This window comes from Fukomys damarensis, unplaced genomic scaffold, assembly GCF_012274545.1.
Source record: "Fukomys damarensis isolate Sample0158 unplaced genomic scaffold, DMR_v1.0_HiC HiC_scaffold_19, whole genome shotgun sequence".
Classification (NCBI taxonomy): domain Eukaryota; kingdom Metazoa; phylum Chordata; class Mammalia; order Rodentia; family Bathyergidae; genus Fukomys; species Fukomys damarensis.
Genome location: NW_022900931.1, coordinates 34,885,210 through 34,905,849, shown reverse-complemented (window position 1 = coordinate 34,905,849; position 20,640 = coordinate 34,885,210). Strand labels below are relative to the sequence as shown.

General features: G+C 41.0%; 1 protein-coding gene across 6 annotated transcripts in view; it reads left to right on the top strand.

Moving 5' to 3' along the window:
* The first annotated feature begins 5,208 nt into the window (after positions 1 to 5,208).
* Positions 5,209 to 20,640, top strand: part of Mpp7 (membrane palmitoylated protein 7) — a 150,190-nt gene continuing 134,758 nt past the window's right edge. For 3 of the 6 annotated variants that reach the window (XM_033765654.1, XM_010614778.3, XM_033765653.1), the window contains exon 1: positions 13,313 to 13,447. In XM_033765654.1, coding sequence (XP_033621545.1) covers positions 13,411 to 13,447 — 37 coding nt within the window. In that variant the 5' untranslated portion in view covers positions 13,313 to 13,410. Of the gene's footprint in view, positions 5,389 to 13,312; positions 13,448 to 16,720; positions 16,927 to 20,640 lie in introns of those variants that run through there. The other 3 variants (XM_010614777.2, XM_033765652.1, XM_033765655.1) reach the window with 2 other exon arrangements.

Below are 20,640 nucleotides of genomic sequence, written 5' to 3'. Positions count from 1 at the left end.
ACAGGGTCCAACAGAAATGTGACAAGATTAGCTGTTGTGGTCAGCAGTTGCACGTAACCATTACAGGTACACAGCCTAATGTTAAAAAGTTACGTTCATGGAAATAAGCTTTTGTCCTATGAATATATCGGCTTGTACTTGCATGGAAAAATCACAGTGAATCCCACTAATTTGTATAATTAATATATGTTGACAGTAATAACAAGAAAATAGCTCTAATTTTCTTTGGGAGTTTTATATAAGTTGCATATTTTAATGTGTTTCCTACGATTTTGTGCAGTTGTAGGATTCAGGAAAGTGTAATTGATTTGCCTCACAGAGCGCTGACTTCCTTTCCAGGCGGGAGAGACTGACGTTATTCCCATTTTGTGCCGTGCCGTGCCGTGCCGTGCGGCGTGTAGCGTGTAGCGTGTAGCGTGTAGCGTGTAGCTGCTTTTTATCACTGTGAGACTGCCGCGTCCGTAGGCTTTTACGTGCGGCGTGTAGCGTGTAGCGTGTAGCTGCTTTTTATCACTGTGAGACTGCCGCGTCCGTAGGCTTTTGGTTGTCGTTTCTCTGTTGTGTGATGCGGTGGCTGGTGCTGGGGACTGCGCCCTCGTTACTTGATTTTTAACCTGAGGGTGATCTTGTGAGGGCTGAGTTTGATCTAGGAAATCTGTAGGGTTTGTTTCTGAGAACCATCCTTGTCCTTGCATGGCCCAGAGGGTGCCCGTCGAGAGTCCCGCCGCCCGGTGCGCTTACTTGAGTAGCTGCAGCTCTAGAGTGTGTTGTCTGTTTTTATTCAGGCGCGTCCATGTAACAGGCATCTCTGCTGGGCATTGTGGAAGATGATTATTGTTTATCTTTGTTCTCAGGGAAATGCACAGATGCTTATGTAAATGCACTAAATGTGTACAATGACAAGTTGAATAGGCCTTGAGGCCTGCTATGGCATCATGAACCACCGTTGTCTTTTATTTTTTTTCCAGTACTGGGAATGGACCTCTGGGCCTCCTGCATACCAGGCAAGCTCTCTACCACTGAGCGATATTCCTACTCCTGTTTATTTTATTTTGAGACAGGATTTTGTTAAATTGCCTAGCTGAACCTGAGCTGTGATCCTCCTCCCTTGGTTTCCTGAGTAGCTAGGACTGTAGATGGGGGCCTCCATGCTGTCCTGCCATTTGGTTTTTGGAAGGCTATAATAGTATGTATGATTTTTCACTGTTTTTAATTATATAACTTGAATACTCATTTTGAAATAAAATGAACAAAGAATAGAGTCTAAAAATTTAGTCTCATTTTATATCCCAACTGCCATTTTTTCATTCATTCATTCATTCACTTAAAAAGACCATCCCCTGATTTTTTTCTCATTATTATTATTATTATTTTGTTTGTTTTTGGTACTGGGGATTGAACTTGGGTCCTTGCGCTTGCAAAGCAGGCAGTGGAACCACTGAGCTAAATCCCTGGCCCTCTTTTTTTCTCTTTTTTTTGGCAAGGTCTTGCTAGTTCAGGCTTGCCTTGAACTTACAGTGATTCTCCTACCTCAGCCTCCCCAGTGACGGAATTACAAGAGTGCTCCACCATACCTGGCATCCTGATTGAGGGATGTTACAGGACATTCCTTTTATTTATTTTTCTCCTGTCATTAATGATGCTTAATTTTTCTTTTCTTTTGTTTTTGTGATATGAGAATTGTACCCATAGCCTTCATACTAAGCTATGTCAGCAAACCTCTTTTAGTTTTTATTTTGAGGCAGGATCTTGCTGAATCTCCAAATTGCCCATGCTGGGCTGGGACTTGTGATCTTTCCTGCCTCAGCTGCCAGAGTGCTGAGGTTATAGGCATGGGTGACTGTGCCTGGCTTAGTAAGTTTTCTTGTATTGGGAAAATACCTTAAGTAGAATCCTAATGGAGTTTTTGGGGAATGTATTTTTCTCTTACTGAAATCTTTAGATTAGTAGGCTTTGCTTGAAAGCTCACTACAAGCTTGGGAGAGTTGGGCGTTGGCATTTAGCAGTAGACTGGGAGCCAGCTTTGGTTTCACTGCGGCATCTGGAGAGCTGTCTCGGAAAGAATTTCAGGGTGGCTGTGTTGACCTCCATTCCCCTTGAGTTCCTGCCTGGGCGCTTGACTCCTCTCCTTGCCCTGTACGTTACCGCTGCCCTGTGTCTCTCTCCCTAGACAGGCTCTCCTCAAGCTGTGCCATATTCCAGTATCTGCAGTGTCCTGCTGACCTCAAGAAAGAAAACACCATCCAGCTCTGCAGAGTAACATTTCAGGGTCTTTCGCAAACTCCAAAGGACACCTTAGGTAGGGTTTCCCAGCCCTGGAAGAACAAGAGGCTTATACTTGGATGCTGTATTTATTAGCTCTTCCCTTCCTTCTGTCCTCTCTCTGCTTTTCTACATTTTTGAATACTGCTAGTGACTCCTGGAAATATTCATAGTTGTTCTACTGCATAGATGGACGAGAGCGCTTCTGGAACTGGAATTTTGTTACTTTTGTTGAATTGACTTGGGTAAAGTAATTTCATAATGAAATTGTGAAGACGAATTGCTATCCCCTTTTAATACTTTTTTTCAGAGTACCTTTGCACTATTTTGGAACAAACACAAAAATGTAGAGAACACAGTAAAATGGTGGAGTCTTAATGCTTCTATTTTCCATTTTGTAACACATGTAAGAATAACTAGAAAAACCGGATGAATTTGTATTTATTGTTTGATCACAGCTTCCTGCTGGAATCCTTCTTCCCTGCCATTATGCAATCGTCTTTACAGGCTCAATACGTAACAGTCATGCGTGAGGCCGTGTTGGTTTTTTCCTTGATTTTGTGTGGGTTTCCGTCTTGCACACATTCAGCTGCTGTCCCTGAGGTCGTTGTTAAGTTGTGTGTGTGTCTGGGCAGGCCAGCTTGGTTTCCAGCCAGCCCTCGCTCACTGTTGATGAGTAAGTAACATGGCAAGTTTCACCTCGTTTTTCCTCTCAGCCATTCCTGTCCTGGTGATTGTAAGATAACACAATTCCTCAGTTAAATGTAATCTACCCACATTTTCACTTTAAAATGTGTCTGTTTTGTGGTTATTGGTATGACGTATTTTATTTGCATTTGGGATAATTCTAGTTGGCAAGTTTTAAGCAGTTACATGCAATTGGTTTTTATATACCATTTAGTATCTAGTAAACTTTGGAATTTTTTTTTTTTTTTTTGGTACCGGGGATTGAATTCAGGTCCTTGCACTTGCAAGGTAGGCGCCAGAACCACAGAGCTAAATCCCCAGCCCTTGGAATTCTTGATATTAAAAAAGACAAGGTCAGTTTACTAACAGAATGATTCAGTATTGTTTTATTAGTTGAATTTGCCTTACTTTTGCAAAATTAGTACTTTTTTGGAGTAGTAGCTTGGTGCTTTCTGTAATCCCTCTCTCACCAGAATGTGTCCCTGCTTTCTCAAAGGTGACCTTTGGTCTTACTGGGCCTTTTCTTTTCTCTTTCTTTTCCATTGCTCTTTACTCCAGGGATTAGGGCAAAGAAGCACAGCCCTCCATCCCCAAGATACTTATATTTAGCAAGATTTTCAAAACTTGAGCAGCCATGATTGTTCTCTTAGAAATCTTGGCTCCTTTGTGAAATTAATAGTTTTAGAAATGTTTTCAAGTGGCATGAAGCATAGTAAAAAGAATGCTTTTGAGATATTCTCATATTTTATTAGTAAGAAGTTCCCAGTGCAGTTGGTAATTTCTATAGGCTTGGACAGAGCGAAAGTCTCCCCCCGCCCTGCCCTTTCCTCCCCCACCGTTGGGAAATGTGACTCAGAGTAATCAAGTGGAGATACCACCTTGGCTCATGTTATGAGATGTGCAAAAATTAAGGAAGACCCTGTATTTGTAAATCTATCAAATATGCAAGTATTTATTAGTAGATGTCGTTGCTTCAACATGGTATTTACAGGCATCCTCAGTATTGAAATGGCAGGAGCACAGAATTATTTTGCATATTTCTGTTTAACCCAACCTTTGAGTCTGATCCTGTCCCTTAGTGTGCAGAGCAGTCAGAGTCCTTCTCTGTTACAGTTTTCATAGTCTCCTTTTCTCGTTTTGCATTTAATGAGATAACCATTTAACATTCCTATCAATCTTTAAAACTGTACAGTTGTAGTCTGGAACACCTCAGTCCATTTTTGGCTGGAAACTCCACTTGGCAAATCAGTATCCTACCCCCCCGCCCCAGCTTATCTGTTACCCAAAATTTAAAAAATTCTGATCTTTAAAGAAATACAGATGAAAAGAGACCTGTTCTAAGAAACGCAGAACAAATTCACAGCCATGACTTGAGTGGGCTTTCTCCCTACATGTATGTCAGAAATGGAAGTTTTTATTTTCAGGAGATTATTCACTGTTTGCTGTCACTTATTTTAGGTTCACACTTCAAGGCCTAACAATCTGTTGTTTCCACTAGCGGGAGATGATTTTGCCAAGTTGGGGAAAAAATACATTTAGCTGTCTCTGACTTTCTTCGTTTGATGCTAAATATAGGTATAGATATGGGTATCATTCCTTGGCTTTTTCCCTGTGGGACAGAGTGACTGGCTGTGGATTGTCTACAAAGGGAGACCTTGGATGGGCAGCCTGCCCATGAGAGCTGATGCCAGCCTCTTCTGTTACAGCTCGGGCCTCAGAGACCAGAGGAAAGTCCTGGGTATCTTGATGGCTCCATTCCTGTTCAATTCCATGGGTCCTTTTTTCAGATAAGGAAGAGTTCTAGCCACAGTTGCAGTTTGCCAGGGGAATACCATGCTTCTGAAGACTCCCAGGGTGGCATGTGCCAGGTAACTTGGGTCCGTAAAGTCAAACAGCACAACTTCAGAGTACGACCTGGAGTCCCAGATTCTGGAAGTGAAATTTCAAGATACTGAAGCTTAGGTTCTGTGTGCTTATGGTCTGCTGCTCCCTGTTATACCCCGGACTGCTGTTATGCAACCCCATAGATGTTTGATAATTATTTTAAAACTATAAGTGATACATAATTTACAAATGAAATGATTAATGTTCCGTGTCTCAGCTCCTTAAAAGTCTGTTGCCCCGTCTAAAACACAGCCACTTGTGAAACTGAGAAGCCAGTGGTGAGAGCAGACCAGGCACTGGCTTAGGAATGCACGGGACGCCCGAAGCGAAGCAGACTGCACCGGTTTGGATAAGGAGGTGACAGGAAGCGGGGCTGGGGTCCTGGGGTCCTGCGGTCCACCGCAGTCAGAATTCACGCCGTCAGTTCTGCATCCCTCTTGTGGGCGAAGTAGCAACTGCAACCCACGCACCGCCATGGAGAACTCGCACTTGATTCTCATGGTGTCGGTACATCGGTCGATTCATTCTTCTCTGCTACCTGGATCATTTCTTGGGGTAAATCTTTACAGGTTCAGTTGTTGGTTCACAGGGTGCAACTATATTTAGAATTTTGATGTATTGTCAAGTGATTTTTAAAAAAGATAGAATGTTTGTTCAAGTGAAGTTCATATTGGATATTTATTTTTAAGACACTTTGAGTTATTGACACTTCATTTGAAGCCTGTGAAAGTTGTGTTTAAGTGACCTTCATTTTCCTTTTTTACCAAATACAATTATAGCACCCCCTACTGATTTTAGGAGGAACTGCCGAATAGTAATATTCAAATGGGAAAGAACATATACATTAACATTTAGATTGGACTTTGTTGTCACTCATTCTTGCTAGCACGGTCTTTTTTTGTTCACACTGCCCACTGACAGGCAGTGTGATAACTTTTCTCCAGTTAAACTCATATTTTGAAACAGGCAGAGGGCCTGCAGTTGGGCAAATACATTGAGAGATGAAATAATTCAGTACGTTCAGGGGAGCAGTTATGGAGCATTTGAGGGAGGGTGTCAGTGCAATTTTTGTTAAAGAAAAATACTGGAAAGTTGAGGGCATGCAACATTTTGAGGAATTTAAACTTGATCAGGAAAGCACCTGGGAGTCATGAGCCAGTTTTCCTTTGAGCAGTCACACAGTCACAGGACTGTTACATACGGCCGGTGCTTGCACCTGTGAGTGTTAATTCCTGCACTTGCCGAGGTGGCCAATTGGGAGACATACAGCTCTGAGATCTGAGAAGCTGGGAGTTACTTTCTCTTCAAAAATCATCATGAAAATGTGAGGACACAGAAATACAGAGAGAATAGCATGACAGATACCCTCATGCTGCCTGTCACAGCCAAGATGAGCAGGACTCCCAGTGCACACTCATTTGATTTTTTATGAATTCAAAAAGTAAGCGCCGATCCACTGTTATTAGTATTAGTATTAGTATTAATATTATTATCAGACACTGTGAAATTAGCAGTGAACAGTGCAGACAAAAGTCTCAAGACAGGCAGTGGATGAGAGGACTGAAATATGCAAAGCCGGACAGGCTGAGGAGAGGCCACTGGAAAGGTGCCCTCTGAAACCCGAGCCAGGTAGATGCAGGCTCAGTCTGCCTCCTCTGCCATTTCTGGTGTGGCCACCCAGGAGTGCATGCAGAGGAAGTGACTTAGAGCTTTACTTTCTTCCTGTCCCACATCCCACACCAGCCCCTTTGTGGTCAGGATCCAATCCCGAGTTCGTGGCATTAAATGCATGGTGAAGTGAATTTCCCTATCAGACTGTGTGAGAGAGTATGCTAGCCTAAGGCTTTGCGTAGTTCTATGAAATATTCTTTTGTGTAAATATTTCCCATGGTTTTTAGACAGTGACTAGCATGCTATTTTCCATAGCAACTTAATTTTTGTTCTATCTTCACATGAGACTTAAAGAATGTTAACTTTTTCCTTTTACCATTCATCTGTCTCGCCCTGGAAACTAACATACTCTTGTGCATAACTATGACATGGAAATTTAAAAAATGTACCAAGTAGTATCATTAGATTCCAGTAACTAACATGAGCTTCTCCGCTGTTTAATACATAAAGGGCCAATACTGTGTGGAACAGCCTTTATTTTAGTTTAGCATTCAGTATTTCTCTCCACCGAGTTTTTGCATTGTGTGTGAGGGCTTATTCCCATCTGTTTTCAACTTGGAAATCATTGCAGTGGAAGAATGTGTTGGAAGGGAGGAAACATGAACACAGCTCATATACAGGGAAGTGAGGGTTTCATCTGAGAGTGTGAAGAAAGGTCACACGGGAGATGTTCAAGAAGAGAAAGCAGCAGCATTTGTCTCTTGAAATAACCGTCAGAAAGCCCCAAGTTTGAGGGAAGAAATGGATATTCAGGAAGCTTCATAAACTCCATCTAGAATAAATCCAAAGAGACCCACGGTAACGATCTTATAATTAAACTGTCAAAAGTAATCGATATTCATGTACCCGTATTTACTGCAGCATTATTCACAGTGGCCAAATGGTAGGAGCAAACCGATTGCCCTCCTGCCTCAGCCTCCCGAGTGCTGGGATTACAGGTGTGCGCTACTACGCCCAGCTCTTAATGATTTGTTTTATGTGTGAAAATGATGCATCCTCAGCAGATTCCATGCTTCAGATTCGAATTTGGATGTTTCTTCAGCTAGTGATGTCTGCAAAGATCCTCTCTTAGGGCACTGGGCAGCTGCAGCAAGCCTGGCTCTGGTTGGTCAGGTGATTGTGAGGGCGAGCAACTGATACCACAGTGGTCCTCCCTCCGCCAAGCTATGGTGCTAGGTAGTTTAGGGGTATTCACTGCCCTCTCCTCCTGGAGATCTACCACTGAGCAACACCCCCAAGCTTTTTTTCTTTTTAATTTTGAGACAGGGTTGTCTCAATAAATTATTCTAGTGGGATTGGAACTTGCAATCCTTCTGCCTCAGCCTCCCTCAGTGCTGGGATTGCAGGTGTGCACCACCATGCCCGGAACATTTGATCTGATCGGAATGTAACTCTGTCATAAGTTGAGCAGCATCTGTAACAATACAGTTTAAGAATTTTAGAATCGTCAAAATTGGAATGTGATTTTGTTTATGTTTAGAGACTAGGTTAGCGATGGCGAAGCTTTGAGATGAGGGCCCCAACTGCACTCCAAAATCCACTCCTTTATCAAAAAGTGCCAACACTGCCATTAAACTTGAGTAATGAGGTTTTATTTTAGAAAAAACAATTCATACATTGATGTCTTTTGTCTTAAAGGAAAAACAAACAACACATGTGTGCCATAGGTTCACCACCACTGGAATAGGTCTTCAAAAATTCCATATCTGTTATTTTTCATAAGCTTTCACAACACAGAGAAACTGAAAAAATGAACTTTATTGCCTCGAGTATTTAAATAATAAGCCATAAAAATGTCGGTAAAAAGCATACTCCTTTTAGATCTTGCAGTCACCAGGAACAGTGTGGCGGCCAGGCCTCGCCCTCTGTGGGAGTGAGGTGACAGCCAGTGGGTGTGGAGACGGAGGCCATGGACCACAGAGCCCGAACTGTTTCCGTCTGGGCCTTTGTGGAAAGTGCCTTCTTGGTCTTGGCGTGGAATAATAGCTCTCAGTGCTTTGCTTTCCAGACCTTTCAAGTTCTCCAAAACTGTTGAAGACTTTTGATAATGTGAGTTATATTGATCAGTATCTAATGTTTTCGAAAACTAAGAGCCATTAAAATTAAATTCAATTTACTTAAAAACAATATTAAACTTGTTACTTGCTAGCACAGATAACATTTTTAAAAAACCTTTATTTCCCCCTAAAACATTAGTGACTTGCAAAAATTTTTAATTAATCTCTGTCATGACAGGACACACGTATTTTCACACATCTTCATCTACTTTCAAGTCATTCTGTTTCTTTTGTTGAAATATACAAAGTAATCTGGCCTAACATAGAACTGTAGTAGGATTTCACCAGCGTGCTCAGTTCTCTGTGGATGCTGTATTCTTTGCTGTCGCGCCAAAACAGGACACTTGGCAGCTTCTTAAGGGTGAGTTAGTTGTGTAGAACTAGGAAAAAGCCGTAAACAGAAAGTACATCAGTAAACTCACTGCACTGGAACTTTAACTCTGCTGCGTGCTTTGTTACTCGTTTTCTCCTAACGTATTGGAACACTGGAAAATATCGTCTCCCCGACTCATGCAGGTCTTGCACATACAGGCGTGATATCAGAAAAGCAGTTGTCAGCATCGCGGCATCTTAGGAAAGCTAAGTATGGGAAAGCTGATACTGGACAGGGCAGGGTTCGGTTTCCCTTTGCATGCAAAAGGAGGGCAGCCTCTAAGGGGTGCCAGCTTCCTGCGGTTCTGTTCTTTGCTCAGACGCTCATGTTTTATCATTAGCAACACAGAGTATTAGTAGCTTTTGAAGTCACAGACTCACTTCATTCGTTTTCAGGAAAATGTGTGCCAGGTACCCAGGTCTGAAATATATCTTTCGTTTGTTCTTTTAAGCAAAAATGGGGCTGCCCCAAGCTGGTGTCTGATTCATTCACAGCTGAGACTGTCACACAGGTGTGTGCTTTGAGCTGGCCCTTGCTCTGTGCCAGCAGCAGCATTTATCTGTGCTTTCCATCTCAACACAGAGACCGTGGTAAGATGGGCGGTCAGGAGTCGGCCAGCTATCAGTTTTTACTGCCGTTGAGGATACTCTGAAGTGTAGCCCCTCCGTGCTTGCCAGTCGCAAATACCACGAGGAGGACCTGCACGTGGTGCCATTTTCTTGATTCCCGCTGAGCTGCCAGGGGTCTGACCCTGAATTGCTTCTCACCACTGGTGCCAAAGACAGTAGTTTCTGAAAGTGATCTGACCTTATGAAACCCTAGAAAGGTACTGGCGGCCACCAGGAGTCTAGAGGCCACACATTTTGAGAACTGCAAGTGGAAAAGATATAAACATTATTCCACGCGTGTGGCTCTATGCCCCTAAGGTTTGTGGTCCCCCTTCACATTCTTACGTATATGATTTATGAAGATTCAGACAGTGTTAGAAGATATCAGCTGCTCCTTGCACCGGCTAATATACTGATGAATCTTTCAAATTGAACTTTTAAAATGATATTAGATTCGTATTCAAAAATTTACTCTTGTATATGGTGAAATGATCTTCAGCTGGTGTACTGAACATAGCATAAGCTGTTAATATAATTGTTACTTTGTGATGACAGTTAATTAAAGGTTTTCATGTTTTATTTATTTATTTATTATTTACGGATGGGCAACGGGGATCAAACTCGGGTCCTTGCCCTTGTGAGGCAGGCAGTGGCGCCACTGAGCTAAATCCCTGGCCCAGGTTTTAATATTCTTAAACACTACTCCAAATAGAAGGGAAATGTGTTTTTAAATTACTTGGTTTCTTGGTCATTTGCATTAACTGAGAGAGTCTACAGGTTAATAAAAAATTTTGCTGGTGACCCGCTTGCTGGAGTGAAGTCAGTTTTTGCTTTACTGAAAATTCAAAAGCCTTCTGGTCTCCAGTATTTACGTTTCTGCTGTTGACCACTAGATGTCAGGAGAGCCCCAGAAGCATCAAGTCAAGGCTGGTAGACATTGAACATTGTGAGTGCATAGACTTTCACATATTTCAGTTTCCACGTGATCAATGCCAGAAAAACCTGATACAGTGTGATATATAGAAGCAAGGTACAACTGGAATAATGAAATTTCAAAAATAAGCCTTTTTAAAGGCGGGTCGTAATAGTACTGTTGGGTATTGTAAATGCAATACTGCTGTTATGTTCCTGGCGTTTGGGTCTTTCTCTTTTTTATGGAAAGATGGATTGAACTTCAATTTAAGAATATTCAGTAATTCCTCTCAGGACACACTGTAACAGCTGGTATTTTTGTGTTGTAGTAAATCGATTCCATACAACAGTCAGTAATAATTATGGCTGGGTCCTGAAAAATTCCAAAGCATTTTCAATAAATTTAGCCAAAGAAAATAACATTATTACACAAAAATTTAACTCAGTTGGGAAGTTAAATCCAGCAACGCTGCTTTGTTCCATAAAATCTGAAGTATTTTACTGCTTGGCATTTCTATTAAACCATTAAAAAAATTCATGCACATATACAGTACATGTATATATTCGACGTAGGTAATTACTTGGGAGTATACAAAAAATTACACTGTAGTAAGTATACAGATTTGGACAAATTTAACCTTGAATGTTTATTATGAAATAAAAATTGAGAAATTCTGAGTCCTTTCATGTGGCAATATCAGCTCAAAAATATGTTTTGATGTAGAATGTAAAATTTTTGTTAGTATTCATGGAATGAGAAGGCACCAGATTGCATCAGATTATAATTTTGTTTAAGTATAAGTTGCTGTACATGATATATGTGCTTTATAGAAGAAGAAACACAAATTGTTTAAGCCCCTAAGGGATTGGCAGGTTGCATTTGCATATATAGACATTTATTTTATACATATGGGGTAATCTGTACCATGCGTCTGACTTTTCTTATGATATAAGACCTAAATTGCCCACATACAAGTGAGTGGCTGCCCATGTGCGTACGCAGGTGTGTGTTTCCCTAATGGTAGGCGTGTGTGTTCATATACTTTACAACTTTTAACTGGTTTTCTTTTCTTTTTAATATCAGCAAAACAAATCTGTTCATTGATTGCACTATTCAAATGATATATTTTGGGGGGGCTTTATTTGTGTATGAACCCATCTACCCTTGCCTTTATAAGGAGTATTTTTTATAGTTGAATTTTAATGCTGACTAGAATAATTTGTGAAATGAGAGCAAAGTTGCCTTTTTAAATTATCAGGGAAAACAGCTTTTGAGCAGACACTAATGAAATCTTGCTTTGTCTTTTTCTCTCATTTTTAATTTTTAGCTTAGCAATTTATATTTTTATTTGGTATTTAAAATAACTGCCCTCATAGTTTTAATCAGCCCCCGTCTGTGTATGGATTTCTGTGGTGTTTTTACTGCACCCGCCTCTGTGATAAAGTGAAGCAGCTTTCAAGACGCTGCAACAGACAGCTTGTCCATGAACGCCTCTCTGAGGGGAATTTCATACCGGCTTTACTTTGACAGTTAAAAAGCTACCTTAGAAGGCTTTAATGAAGTTTTGGATTTGGAGTTTTTATTCAGCTAAAATTTGGGAAGCTCATTTTCTTTATTCTGTAATACAAATCAGCAACTTAAATGCATTAAGAATGAAAGCAAGCCAGTTTTTCTGGTGTTTACGGTGTCTATTTTTCATGTTGTCCTTAATGTATGTCAGATTATACTTTTAAGGGACTGAGTCTGTGGGGTAGAGAATTGAGGAAGTTCATTAAAAAATAAATTTAAACACATCATATAGTTCTGATTTCTACAAAAATGTAGGTGGAGTATATTTTCCATTATCAGATACTAGCGATCTAAACTTAAACCACATAGTCTCCTTCTAGGTGTTAGGCCAATGTAAATTTTAATCTTGCTACTTTCTTTTGTGTTTTAATTTTATAATTGTATTGCCTGAGTAAAAAAAAAACAAACAAACCCTGCCATATAGCTAGTTTTTATTGTTTGCTTTCTTTCTGCAAAGGGCTGTAATTTATGCTTTAGCATATTTAATTATCAAATAGTTCTAAATTACCATCTCCATTTAATATATATATGGAAATTAAGGCTTAATAGGATTAAACAACTTGTCCCTGATCATAGATTGAACAGGATTAGACGTTTAGCCAAACTCTCGAGCTCTTGTGCTCAGCTGTTCTTCTGGACTGCTTATTTTGGGATAAACTTAGGATGGTTATTGAAAAAAAAAGTAGATACTTTCCAACATCCATCAAAGCTTCATTTGTACTAAAAGAATTTACTCATTAGCTTGGATCCTTATGTTTAGCTTAGATTCCAACTTCTGTAAGCCTATAATAATAGTTTGCTTCAGCGTTTACAAAAATTCTTTCAAGGTTACTTGCAGTTTTCAGTTAGAGAACTTTGCAGCGTCATATTCGAAGGAGCTCTTCACAAAGCACAATGAGTTCCAGGTCCCTGACAACTCTCATGGTCTCTGTTACACATTTGGAAATACAGCTAGAATTATGATGACGGGGGGAAGGAATCTGAGAATAGGTTTGACTTACAGAAGCTCCTTAAAATTCTCCATAGGTCCCATCAGCAGCCCCCAAACCAAACGTAAAAATCTTGAAGGCAGCTTTGACACGTGCATAACAGAGCAGTCATGTTTTCAATTAGAAATCCCACATCCAGATCAGAAACTCTCCTGTCCAGCATCTGCACCTTGTCTGTAGAAGAGACTACAGAATTGTGACCTCCCCTCCGGGGTCCCGGAGTCCGAGTTTGAGTTAGTTAAGACTGCTGTAGTTTATACATATCTATATATGTACATGAGTGTTTCTCTTATTTCTAGAAACAGCTCACGGCAGCAGCACGTCAATCTCTGCGGACGCGGCGGCAGCGCTCTGTGTGGCGGGAGTGTGAGGGCCGCCCTGGCCCTGGGCCTGCATCATGCCGGCTCTGTCCGCGGGCTCTGCGGGTGACACAGGTATGTGAGCGGCGGGATGCATCCTGGGCTTTCGGGTGGTGCGGCGTTGGCCTGTGTGTCTGTGGCCGGCTCCGGGCCTTCAGGTCAGCGCAGATGCCTTCTCTAGGACTGACCGCTCCTGGGCCTTTCCCACCCGCTGCTGCTGCAGCCCGGGTCACGCGTGCTAGGGCTCTTGTTTTGCCTTGCTTTTGGAATAATGCCAGTGTTTAATTTAAAAAAAAAATTAGGTATTTGAAACATACGGAAAATTCTGGCAAATACCATGAGACCTACGCATACTGCCCTTCACTGAGTTGCAATCACAGGCGCGAACTGTTGGCCACACTTGCTTCAGACCTCTTGTTTGTTTCTTTAAGAAAAAAAATACTGTCTGCATCTCATCCTTCCGTTTTCTTTTTTCCCTGGTATCAGAGGTGAAACCTGTCCTGAAACTGATGTATGGCATTAAGACATTTAATTAAAATTAGTAAGCATCTTTCATTTATTTCTGGTTGTGAGACTTAGAGGTACATGATGCAAACTTCTCCAAGAAAACAAGAAGACCATGCACATGCACAAGTAGCTCTCCCTTTCTCACCTGATGCAGGTGATCGTGGGTGTCCCTTTGAGGCCCTTCTGAGTGCCTCAGAAGCAGCCCTTTCCACAGCGTGGCTTCCTGGATGCCTCTAGCGACTTTAAGAATTGGGAGGGAGCTGGGGATGCAGTTTAGTGGTAGAATATGTGCTTAGCATGCGTGAGTGCTGGGTTTAATTCTCAGCACAAAAAGAAGGGAAGAAGAAAAGAAAGTGTAGGGCTGGGGTTGTGCGTGCAGTTCTATGATCTCTCAAAAGAAGTGGTGGCATAGAGTGACTAAAAGGAAAATCCTCTGTGCTCTGCTGCCCCTGCTGAACTGGGTCCTGTTGGACCCATTCTTTACCTGCAGAGGTAGTGGTCTTGGATTGGACCATTGCAGTCACTGCTACCATATTTTCCAAAAGAGCTGGAAGAGTAATTTTGAGTTGTCTTATGTTACATTGGCATTTTCTTTTGCAGTATTTGCAAATGCTTTTCTTTGCTATTTTCAGCCATATCCATACTTATATTTTGGCAAGTTTTATCTCATCTTTATCCATCAAGAATGATTTTTTTTTCCACTGAGATTTGCACTGAGGATTAGTTTTTGTCCTGAAGAAATTCTGATCATTAAATTATGTAAAAGTTTTCTTTCCCGAGACATTAACTTGGAAACCAGCTAATGTTTGAAATTTTTTCTTTTTAGTTTTTATATAGTCCCACACTGTGTTCTATTACATAAAAATAAATGACTTAACTTTCCATAGTGGTTTGGGAAATTATAGATAAAATTTACTTGAACTCTACATTTACTACAGTGTGCAGTAAGTTTCATACCTCACTAGTCATCAAAAATGTGTTTAAATGAATGCAAAATATTGTTGCTTACATATAACTCAAAGAATGGTTAAAATGGGGTATTTGTGACTCATGGGACAGCTTAGATGTCAATCATGAACAGTACCATAGGCTGTCTAGATTTACAAAGGGCTTTCCCACACAGAGTCATCTTGCTTAGTACCAACCTGTGATTGCTTAGTACCTTACTTTGTGGAATTTTTTGACTTTGTGTCCCAGCAAGGTTTGAGTCAGGCGCAGATGTGCCCTTTCCTAGGTCTGGGCACTTAATGTGGTGTTTGCATCTCTAGTCCCGTCCTGGGTCGTCCTGGGTCCGAGGTGGTTGACAGGCCTGGGGTAATTTTTTTTAAATCATAAACAGTATGGCTTAGCAATATTGTTGATATTGACTCATCATCAGGTCCAGCAGAATAGAATTTAGAGTGTAAGTGACAGACAGAGGCTCTTCATATGGGGAAAAAATTGATTAGACAAGTGCAACATGAAAACATTCTCCTTTCCACTAGTTTCTCTTTCTTGGTTTGAAAAATATCCTCCATGAGCTTTTTGTGAATTAAATACTTATATAGTCTGGAGTGTAATTCAGTGGGGGAGCACATGCTTAGCTCCTGTGAAGCCCTGGCTTTGATTCCTCAGTGCGGTGGGGAGACGGAGAGGGAGGGGAGGGAGAGAGGGAGAGAGAGAGGGAGAGAGGTGGAGAGAGAGACTTCCATTTGTTTAATGGCTATTTATTCTGTGACTTAACCTGTTCATATACCGTCCCTATCTTTGTTCTGTTTATTGTTTCTAATTTATTTCTGGAATTTCTTCATTGGTTGTTCTGTATATTAATTATTATTATTATTATTTTTTGGTACTGGCATTTGAACTCGGGTCCTTATGCTTGTGAGGAAGGCATCAGAACCACTGAGCTAAATCCCCAGCCCTGTGTATATTAATTCTTTGGGCCTTGAACATCGTTTCCTCACTACAGCTATCTGTCCTCCCCTCTTTAAATAATATTTTTTATTTTATAGAGCTGAAAAGTTTTATGTAGTCAAATCGGTCTTTGGTTATTGTATTTTTTCTTCTGCTTAAGCAGATTTTTCTTATCTCAAGATGATAGAGATACTCTCTTAAGATTTCTTGTAATAGTTTTGAAGATTTGTTTTTACACATTGGGATTTTAACCTCACTGCAGTTAGCTTGTGGAGGGAGGCAGTGATCAAGTCTAATTTCCCCTGATTTTGTTTTCCCACATGGCTTATCGTTGCCCCAGAGCCGTTTGCTCAGTATTCCCCTCTACACATACATCAGTGGTTCCTCCTCTGTCCTGCACCACCGTCTCAAGTGTCTCTGGTTATCATGATCTGTTGATTTTGTCCTGAAAACTGTTCAGTGGACAGATTTTTGTCTCAATTTAGAATTATAGAAAAATTATAAAGATAGTACAGGGACCCAGTAGACCTCACTTGAAGTGTCCTTTATTAATATCTTACCTGGTTAGTACGATAAGTTTGTTTCAGTTGCTGAAAGAATGTTGATATATTGATAGTAGCTGAAATCTGTATTTGATTCAGATTTTCTTAGTTTTTCTTGAATGCCCTGTTTTTGGGTCTAGGATCTCATTTGGAATACCGTATTCCCTTCATTGTCATGTGTCAGTAAGTTCTTTTTAGTGGGATGGTTTCTCTGGTTTTCTTTGACTTGAAGGACACTGATTCCCCCCGATACACAGACACACCGGGGATCAAACTCAGGACCTTGCGCTTGCCAGGCAGGTGCGGTGCCACTGAGCCACATCCCTGGACCTAGGACCCTGAAAGTTTTGAGGAGTATTGGTCAGGTGTACTGTAGGATTCCCCTCTGTTTTATGTGTTTTAGGGAGTAAAATCACAGGGGTAAAGCACCACTGTCATCAGATCATCTCGAAGCTACGTACTGTCACTGTGGTCAGCCGGTAAAGTAGTGGTAGGTCTGCCCGCTGTAAAGCGCTCTTTTTCCGCCTGTCCTGGGTGTAACTGGAAGGAAGCCCTGCGTGCAGCTCACACATTCAGAAGAGTGGTGTGTTCTGTGCTCCCACCTTTAAGGTGAGTACCTACATAAATGACGTGGGGTTTTTGTCTTTTTTCCCCCATAGCTTTATTCTTCTATGTATTCATTCACATCAGGGCTGACTCACGAATATTTACTTCATACACAGAATTATAGGGCAACGGTAGTTTATTTTGTTGCCCACATTGTCCCAGTGTTGGCCTCCGGGATTCTTTCAGTTGACTCCTTTGATTGAGTCCCCATCAATGTGGGCTTTCCTGTTTCTTCCTTCCACTTCCTTACTTTTGCATCAGAGATGCCCCTGGCTCGTTTTGTGCATTTCCTGCCCTAGTCCTGGAATTAGTCACTTCTCTAATGAGCCATAGTTCCTTCTATGGGAGAATGGGATTGGATACTTCGACCTGGGTAACAGTTTTACTCATTCTCTCTGTTATTTTAGGCCTTCTCAGCCGACAAAGCAAAGAAATACACAGATGTACAGTCATCCATGCTTAAACTCGGTGTGCATCTGTGAGTGTCCTGTGTACAACCCGCTGCAGCTGTATTGAGTGAATGTAAATGCTTGCCCATGTCTCTAATGCTGATCATTCCAGCTCCCTCACTTTGCCAATTGGTGATTCTTCCCGCAGCAGGGAACAATTCCACTGCCACCAGCCATTTACTTAACTGTTTGACATGTATCGAAGTATCAGAGTTGCCAACTCGTGGGAAACAACTTTCATGATTTTAGTTATTTTTATTCCTGTAATAGGACCATACTTTTTTGTAATCTTATGGAATCATTCCTTTTCTGTGTAATACCTGTGTTAGTTTTAGTTTTACAATTTCATTAAGTATGACTTACACAAACATAATGTGAAATATAGGTACAAAATGTATGTAAAATTTTTATAGTTTGAAAAGTGCTTGTAATAGCAACATCCACTTGTAGGTTAAGAGAATGAATACCTTGAAAGTGTTTTCTTAGTCACAGTGGCCTCAGAGATGGACAGGGCAGAAAAAAAAAAAGGTTCCTACTTCACACTGTACATTGTACATAGTTTATGCTTTGTCTAAGTCAGTGTGGTTTAAATTTACTTGTTGACACTGGGTGTGGTGACTCAGCTGTAATCCCAGCTCTCAGGAGGCCATGAGGTCAAGGCCATCCTGAGCTATATAGTGAGTTGAGGGACAGCCTGAAGTACATAGTAAGACCCTGTCTCAAAATACCAAACAAACAAACAAACAAAAATTACTTGTTGAACTTTATAAATGGAGTTAGGCTGAAAATGAATAGCACTTATTTAGAATGAGAAATAATTATACCAAATTGTAAATATTAACAGGTGCATATGTATATAATATATACATATGGGAAGAAGCATAATCTTTCATAAATTTACTGCCTGACACACCTCTAATATTTTTCTTCTATATTTTTGGTTCTCTAAACTTTGGCTGCCTTTCACATATATTTTCTTTCTTTTTTTTTTGAGACAGGGTCTTACTATGTAGTTGAGACTGACCTGGAACTCACTATGTAGCCCAGGGTCGTCTTGAACTCACAGGGATCCTCCTGCCTCAGCCTTCCGAGTGCTGAGATTACAGGCGTGTGCCACCACACCCGGCATATTTTTAAAAGATGAGCATAGCTATTCAGTCCTTCTTATATCACTTATCAAGTTTTTTTTTTTTTTCTTGGTAGTTTGGATGTCAACAGCATTCAGCTTCACAGGGAAATCCTGATAAATTTTACTTTGCGTGATGCTCATTGACAAGAAAAATGATCAGTAGTACATTATTAAATATATTCCTGACAGAAGAAAATTTCCCATTTTGACTATATCTAAATGCAGGACAGGTTCTGCAGCACGCCATTTTGTCACTCTAATAGCAGACCGGTTCCTGGCTTGGTACACTTCCTGTCACCCTCACACTTCCAGTATGGGGCCCTAGAACATGATAGTGTAATGGCGCACACTTGGGTCCCGCTCCTCTGTGTAAGCCAGCTTAGTCACCACATTGGCAGCTGGAGTGGCCCTCAGAATCTTTTTCCACTGGATGGTGAACAATAAGTTACACATAGGCAGCAGTAAGGAACTATGTAAGTAAGCCCACTACATAATTACATTCCCACTAAACGCAAATTAAATTTATCTTCAGTGGCAACTCATCCTTAATTAGATTCCCTCAATACCGCGAGCCTCTCTGTGTTCCCTTGTGGCTTGAATTCTCACTCTCTGTGCTGTTCTCCTCCCAGGAGACGTTAATTTGAATGTAGTCGAGTACCATTTTCCTTTAGAATTAGCATTTTCTGTATTTTATTCATGAAATCTTTTCTTAACTTGTGTTCATGCAGTCACTTCTTTTTCCTTCTATATATTTGTTTTCATACTTTAGAATCAGATTTTTATGTAAGGTGTGAGGTAGGGGTCCAAATTAAGTTTTTCTACACGGTTATCCAGTTGTTCCTCCACAACTTATTCTAAAGACTGGCCTTTCCCTTTGTTGGGATCAGCACCTGGGACCCTCTGTGTGGAGCATCAGTAGTGAGAGTGTGCGTCTCTGTCTTTAGTTCCAGATTTCAGAGAAGCTATTTCAGCATTTCTTCTTTGTCATATTTGCTGTTTTTCTGCATACCACCCGCCTTTCGGTTGTCAGACGATCCTTTATGGAGTATTTTCCTGTGTACTTTGTAACTAGCTCAGCGTGGGATTGTACCGCTGTTTGTCATCTGTGTCGGAGGCGGTGGGCATCAACACGGTGTCCACGGCCTGGGCGGTCCCCAAGAGTTCTCTGGTCGGAGATCAGTGCTGTTATGTTGGCATCATTGGCAGTCTCCGAAGGGGGATCTCCACCGTGTTTCAGTGTTTTCCTGATTTGTTCTGTCTCTCGGTGGCTTCTGGAGGGTTTTGATGTCAGGGCAGAGGCAGAGGGCCCCACCTCAGTCTGGGCTTGTCTGGATAGTTTCATTGCAGTCCTCAGACCCTTCCAGGTTCCCTTTGCCTTGGCTGTGGCAGCCACTGTTTTTGGAGACAGGCACAGGGAGCAGATCAAGCAAAGGCCAGGGCAGATGTGCACCAGCATAGCCCCCGTGCACCCACCTTAGCAGTGCGCTCTGATCTTGCTGGGCCGAAGCTTGGGGTAGGAGGAGCCCAGGTTTGAGGTAACCGAGCCCTTGTCCTCTGACATGAAAATGGAAAGCCCTGTGTATCCTTTAGTACATTATAGAAGTTCTCTTTTAGTCTTAGTTTGAAAAAAGTTTTTGAAAATGACCAGCCTGTGAATATTTTAAGGTGCTTTTTGTTTACCCATTTTAATGATCCTGTGCTTGGTTTCCTGTTATTCTCTTAATATAGCAAATGACATCGATGATTGAACATTAAACCAGTTTGATTTTTTTGGGATAAACAGTTTGACCATAACTTACTAACCTTTTTATCCTGTTGGATTTGGCTTGCTTATTTTGGTTAGAATTTTAAAATCTGTATTGATTGGCGAGTTTAGCTTTAATTTTCCTTTTCCATTGCTTATCATATTTTCATGCAATCACGTTGCTTTGAGAGGAATTTTTCCTTTTCTTTTTTTTGTGGTAAAGATTGTGAAAGATTGAAATTAATTTTTATTGAGTGAAACTTACCTGTTGGGCCACTTGGGTCTGGGAATTTTATTTTTCATAAGATTTTTTTTGATAATTTATTTATTTTAGAAGTTTTGAGACTATTTCAGCTGTCTGTTTCTTCATGGGTCACTTTTGGTGATTTGCATTT